Source organism: Bradysia coprophila, assembly GCF_014529535.1.
Source record: "Bradysia coprophila strain Holo2 chromosome X unlocalized genomic scaffold, BU_Bcop_v1 contig_20, whole genome shotgun sequence".
NCBI classification, from domain to species: Eukaryota; Metazoa; Arthropoda; class Insecta; order Diptera; family Sciaridae; genus Bradysia; species Bradysia coprophila.
Genome location: NW_023503307.1, coordinates 1,077,756 through 1,084,141, shown reverse-complemented (window position 1 = coordinate 1,084,141; position 6,386 = coordinate 1,077,756). Strand labels below are relative to the sequence as shown.

The window sequence follows — 6,386 nt, the reverse complement described above, 5'->3', positions numbered from 1 at the left end:
TTGTATTTTTTATAAGATTCTGCAGGAAAATAGAATTTCGTCTGTAAAGAACATAAATGAATAAATCTGAACAGAGTTTAAAAATCCTTTTTTTCCGGAATTTAATCATAATTGTTGAAGATGGACGAGTAGACTGTTCTGGAGTAATGCCATATATTTCTCTTCCACGGAAATATTCCATCGTTTCGTCCTTGTCTTATGTATGAACTATATTGGATTAAAGAGAGAGAAATATGTGGAATTATTGCGGAGCAGTTCTACTAGGCTATTTGTGTCGGTCCGTCCTGATATAGGGTTGCCTAAGAGTTTTAAGGTTTTTCTAGTATAGTTACAGAAAAATAAATTTCTTAGATACAAATGATACCAATTAAGGAATTTCAGTTGATTCAGGGGGTAGGGTTCTGAGAGTGAGAGGCTACTCGGCCCTGAGTTATTTTTTACATATGAATCGAGTAACTTTTAACCGATTTTGAATGTTGTTAATAATCATTTCATTTTCACATCCGAACATTGCGCGTATGTGAAAATATTATATTACATATCCATTTTGGACGCTGTGAATAATTATTAATTATTATTAACGATTCTCGAAAACATATTCATATTATAACACATAATATTTTTCGTGTTTTTCCCGCCTTGAAAACAATTTACCAAATGATTCAGCCATAGCAATTTCAAGTACTTTTCTGTACGAATGAAACATGGGAAACGAAATGAACGTCATTCCACTCGGTAGTGTGTTATTGGTATACATATTCGTATAAATTGCCGTGTGTATTAAGGAAAATTCTTTCAATAAACATTCAAAAATAATAGTTTTCTCGTAATGTCGGAAACCAAGAAAGTACTGTTCGTGTGCTTGGGTATGTGCTAGCTTAATTACCTAAGCAATTAATTCAAATCTCTTTTATAACAACAAACTCTGGGCCAATAGACATATTATCATGATAGGCAAGACACTGACAAAATCCACTGTTGTTTCTAGGAAACATTTGTAGATCTCCCATAGCCGAGGCGGTATTTGTCGACGTAGTGTCGAAGCAAGGCCACACCGCCAACTTCGAAATCGATAGTGCTGCAATTGGTTCGTGGCATGTAGGACGAAGACCAGAACATCGTGCACAGAGCACTATGAAAAAACATGGCTTAGCTTATTCCAATACAGCCAGACAGGTTTCCCGCATACACATTAATTCACCTGTACAAATCACATTGCACACACATTGCTAAAATATCGCATTTCTAGATTAAGAAAGAGGACTTCAATCATTACGATTACATATTCGGAATGGATGATGAAAACATCGGTGATTTAAATAGCAGATCGCCGACTGGATCGACTGCAAAGATTTTGCTGTTAGGAGATTTTGATCCGGAAGGCGAAAGAATCATTCGAGATCCGTACTATGTAAATGAATGATTCTTATTCTTATTGACTTTACCTTTTTCCATTTATCAATTTCAAAATAAAATTCTTTATAGGATGATGGCTCCGCTGGTTTTGAAAAGTGCTATGAACAATGTGTTCGATGTTGCTCGGCTTTTTTGACAAAAGTTTTAGCCAAAGAAATTTAATTTTATTGTGAAATCATCCTTTTTAATAAATTGAGCCGTGGGTCGGCCAGTTGATTAAGTCGCATTTTAATAATTTGAAAGTTATAAGTCTTTATGAAGGAATATCATAACCAAAGTACTGAAGAGCACAGTACACAAGTCACAGTAACATTTTCACAGTGGAACAGACTTTATCCGTTTAAAATTCGCTTCGAATTACTTATTTCACCTACATCACTGCCTTTCATACCCAGGCCCATACCTTTGAAATACTGACATCCAAAGCTTCCTTTGTGTTGTAACAACGTCGTTAGAACATTATCATTATATTTTACAGGAAATTCTTGTCGCTCACCGATGGCTGAATCGGTTCTAAGATCATTTGCAGTTGATAACAATAATTTGTTCATCGACAGTGCGGCTATTGCCGACTGGAACGTTGGGCGTTCTCCAGAACCGCGTTGTATCCAAGTATTGGCTGAACACAACATGACATCCGACCACATAACGAGACAAGTATGCACAAAGTGGGAATAGCTGAAGGGGTGAATAATCACCTTTTCTCAACTCAGTGATGAATAGCAAAACTTTCGTTGGTTTAATTGAGCAAATCGATAAATGGAACTCTTTTATGAATGCTTTTTGCAGACGATGTGTATTTCCACATTCGGCCAGCGGCCAAAGGGACACTTTACACATCTAGTTCCCAAAAAAGCATTTATCATTCAGAGCCATAGATGAAATATTTTATATCTTTCTTTAAGAAATAGTTATTTATGACATCGAGTGCAAAGTAAACTTTATTCGGCTCTAGATGTGTAATCATGACATGAGGCCGTAGGCATTTAAATTTTGCAAATTTTGGACATTATGACGCTGAGTTTCATAAAACACAATCACTACATGTGTTTGCGTCATTCAATAATTCCTAAAACATGCACTTGCGAAGGCATCCACGAAAGCTTGACTTTTTAACTCCATCGTTATGTAAAATTTAGAAAGTTTATTTGAGAATCTTCGGTAGAAACTACGTAAATTTTAAAAGGCAATCCATACAATTTCCATTTATTTCAGAATAGGTTAGGTTACATAACATCTTTCTTTCTCTAATTACATAACAGTTAAAAAGCAAAAGTGAACTGAGAAAAAATTCTTTAAGATAAAAGAAGAGTATGACTCTCTGGTATAAAAGGCACTTTGCGTTTCACTAGTCTGATCTTTCGTCCCGTTCGGGTGTGCCGTCATCATCAATATATTCTCACATCTCATTTAGATTTCTGATAATGACTTCTTGGAGTTTGACTACATATTTGGTATGGATGATTACAACATAGAAGATTTAAAGGAAAGAGCACCTCAGACATCGAAAGCTAAAATTTTACTTCTTGGCGAATATGACTACAACAAACCGAATGTGATACCAGATCCGTACTTTGTAATATGTTGCAGTTGACATAAAATTTTGGTCGATTAGTTTTTCCTAAATGATTTTTTTTTAAATTGTAGGATCGTGGTATACATGGATTTAGAAGTGCATATGAGCAAATATACCGTAGCTGTAAAAATTTCTATCAAGACGAAATATTGCAAAATAAAGTTTAATAAAATTGAATCCCTAGAATCTCCAGAAACACTGTACAAAAATGAAAAAGTAAATAAATTTTTATTTGAAGAATAAATTCATTTCTTTTCGGATGCAAACCATCCGTGCAAACATTTCGGCACTGGTCCCTTAGTTGTAAATTCACAGCGACCCATTTGGGTCCAGGTTTTGGCACAAAGTACTAACAAACCAACTCGATTTTCATCAGTTTTTCCCCACACCATCGAAGCAAGTACGACTCCGTCATCTTCGCTCTTTGTGTGCAATAAATAAAATCAATTGCCGATGGAAAAAAATATTCAAAATGAAATTAACAAACCTGACAATTTGGGCCCGCCACAAATATCGGTTCGCTGGGATAACAATTCGGTTCGCACCATGTTAACTTTGTTTTGGTTACAACATCAACTTTAATTAACTAATATTCAAAAAATAGAAAATTTAGATTGAGAATTTTAATCGACAATCTTTTCAAAATATATTACGGTGCCAGGGTTGGGAGCATCCACATCAGACGATATTGCGTAAAAATAGCGATACTTCCTGCCTGTAAACAAACGTTCGGAAGGAAAAAAATTTAGAGACTGTTAAGCAATCACATGTCGTCTGATGTATGAATTTACTTTACGAAAATTTGGGATCTGACTGGAAAGTCATACCCAAGAAGGTAGTCGGAATGTTAATCGTTTCCAACATCGTAATGAGTCCGCATAAAGAAAAGACATACCTGAATAGGAATCGTAGTGTATCCTTGGAGTTTCACAGCCTACACTGCACAAACTTTCTGGTTCACAGAAAACCGTTGAGTCTTCTAATAAATACGATGTGCATGTGGTTCCTTTAAGTTTGACTAAATTTTCCGAATGAAAATTCAATTTTTTATAATTCACTGTACTCAATTGCTGATCTTTCCCGAAGTCGAATGAAGTCGATTTGCTGAGTCGTCGATTTGTACTGATATTCGGTATCACATTCATCAAGCTGAGCGATCGTTTGAATGGCGTCTTTTGGATTTGTCGATGTCGATAATACAGCGGCAAGACGAATCGCAACGGCCTGGCCCGAAACATGTTCGCATAGTTGGGGTTATTTTGCATATCTCTCATCGATTCAATGTACATGCAATCCAGCATTGATGGATCTTTGTATGTACAAATGTCCAATATGACATGACCATTGTCTTCGTAAGAGTTGATAATGTGCAAATAAAAAATTGGATCGGTTTTGTAGGTATGACATAATTGGCCTCTTTTACGACATATCAAATAGATAAATGTTTGAGCATCGGCGAACCATTTGAAGCTTGAGCACATTGGTTCATTTTTTATATTACTTTTCACCAGATTCGGCAACGACACACTCAGTGGCTGCTCCACAATGACGAAATAATTGTCAGTCATGCTAAACGTGTGCATGTAGCTCGGGAAAAACTTCCATCGGCTGGGAATGCTTGCAACTATGTGTGCATTGTCAAACATGTACTTTCCGTTCGGAAAGCATATAATGTTGTAGCGAGGACCTAAACATAAAATCAAAATGTGAAGGGGAAAAAAACTTTTTCCTTCTTCTACTTACCCGACAAGTCAACAGACAATCCCAGGTTGTACACCTAAAGTTTAATCGAAAATAATTTCTCTAAACAAAAATAATTTTCCAAAGTAACTCACCGTTCCGTTTGGAAGTACATGAGGATGCGAAGTGTGGCTGACAATTCCAACAAAATCGCTAACAGAAACTCGGGCCTCTGTCTTCAGTGTTTCAATGTTAATCCTGAAACATAAATTAAATTCGAAAAAGCTATTAGCACTCAGTCTCTCCATTTTCGGCCGGATTTCGGTTGGTGTTGATTAATTAAACTCACCTATGAATGACTGGTGATTCCGTAAACGAATAGTATTCGTCTCCAAACGGATAGATGGAAATCATAGTATTATCCGACTTTTCCGTCGTCTTAAATCGAGACGAAAAACGTTGGAATATATTGTGGCATGGATCTGGAACGGACGAAGTACCGAATTCGGTAACAACTATCCGCTTAGCGATCATATTCTTTTTGAATGTTTCCGTTTGAATAAATCGACATTGGTACGTGACCTCGCCGTTGTTGATGTGAAATCTAAATTCAAATATTTTTAACGGTAACATTTGACGGAAACAACATCATCAATGATGATGATTCATTATAATATAAATTGCCTGTGAATTAATGCCGAACTATCAAACAAATGCTTAAACATCATATCGCCGACTTTCAGACGTCCGGGACCATTTCTCAGCAAACTTCCTTTAATCCATTTCGGAATTGTACCAATCACTCGACCGTTTATTGGTTCGGTGATTTCTTCTTCACACGATCTCAACCATATTGAAGTATCACAGTTAGGATAAAGATCAGACGGTTTGTTATCACACTGTGTATTAATAATATTTTTTGAATATACCAACAATTTCAATCAACAACTGATTAATCTTACATTCATTTTTGTTCTGTTTAAAATTCTTGAAGATCAAGTTCATACGGTGTTTCACTTTCAGTAGATAAGCAATAACAATAACCACTTCGCATAGGAATTAAATGATTTGTTAATTAAATTAGATCGACAGGTAGCTTTTAATACTAACAATTCTGACCTACTCTCTTGGTGTATCTATTCCAACTGAATTTAAAAATATTTCGACGAACCTTTACCCACTTCTTTCAGCGCATACTAACTGCTGCTATATCTATCTATATAGTCGATATAACCCTCAGTGGCATTATTTTCATGAACACAACTCACGTGTACTTGCGATGAAGGAAAATAAATATTGTAAACTTTTGTCATGTACAATAGAAGGGACTTAAGAACTTTATAGGATTTTTATAACTAAGGATATGCTAAAAGTTCTTTTTTTTCATTTAATAGTATATTATCACACATCCCATCCAAGGTTGATGAACAATGAAATGTATATGCTCTTGCCTGTAAAATACGCTTTCGATTTCGTTTCGGACCATTTACACTTCGATCCGAGATACTAGTTTACAGAACTGTTAAATAAAAAACCGAAACATAAACGTTTATAAAGCAGAAAATTCGAACGTGAAGCCAGAGTAGAGGAAGGAACCACTATATGCAAAAATGTCGAAATTGACTAATATATTCACAGCATTTTTTACTCAACAATTTACTTCACAGTCTACAAACTCTACCTCCGTTCAACCGTAAACCTGTCCCGAAATACC

General features: G+C 35.6%; 2 protein-coding genes across 4 annotated transcripts; one reads left to right on the top strand and one right to left on the bottom strand.

Annotated features, from left to right (window-relative positions):
- Positions 1 to 707: 707 nt before the first annotated feature.
- Positions 708 to 3,231, top strand: LOC119068790 (low molecular weight phosphotyrosine protein phosphatase 1-like). Of its 2 annotated transcripts, none has more exons than XM_037172550.1 (4): positions 708 to 866; positions 989 to 1,176; positions 1,250 to 1,411; positions 1,486 to 1,636. In XM_037172550.1, the coding sequence occupies exons 1-4, from the start codon at positions 830 to 832 to the stop codon at positions 1,576 to 1,578; spliced, it is 480 nt and encodes a 159-aa protein (XP_037028445.1). In that variant the 5' UTR covers positions 708 to 829; the 3' UTR covers positions 1,579 to 1,636. The 2 variants fall into 2 exon arrangements, with proteins under 2 accessions (XP_037028445.1, XP_037028446.1); XM_037172551.1 differs by lacking the exons at positions 989 to 1,176; positions 1,250 to 1,411; positions 1,486 to 1,636 and adding exons at positions 1,895 to 2,073; positions 2,831 to 2,992; positions 3,064 to 3,231 and having other exon boundaries at positions 710 to 866.
- Positions 3,006 to 5,809, bottom strand: LOC119068789 (carotenoid isomerooxygenase). Of its 2 annotated transcripts, XM_037172549.1 has the most exons (10): positions 5,783 to 5,809; positions 5,635 to 5,718; positions 5,357 to 5,571; positions 5,022 to 5,276; positions 4,828 to 4,930; positions 4,736 to 4,769; positions 3,888 to 4,679; positions 3,646 to 3,707; positions 3,480 to 3,578; positions 3,006 to 3,414 (listed from the first exon to the last, which is right to left on the bottom strand). In XM_037172549.1, the coding sequence occupies exons 2-10, from the start codon at positions 5,638 to 5,640 to the stop codon at positions 3,238 to 3,240; spliced, it is 1,743 nt and encodes a 580-aa protein (XP_037028444.1). In that variant the 5' UTR covers positions 5,641 to 5,718; positions 5,783 to 5,809; the 3' UTR covers positions 3,006 to 3,237. The 2 variants fall into 2 exon arrangements, with proteins under 2 accessions (XP_037028444.1, XP_037028443.1); XM_037172548.1 differs by having other exon boundaries at positions 5,635 to 5,804.
- Positions 5,810 to 6,386: the final 577 nt, after the last annotated feature.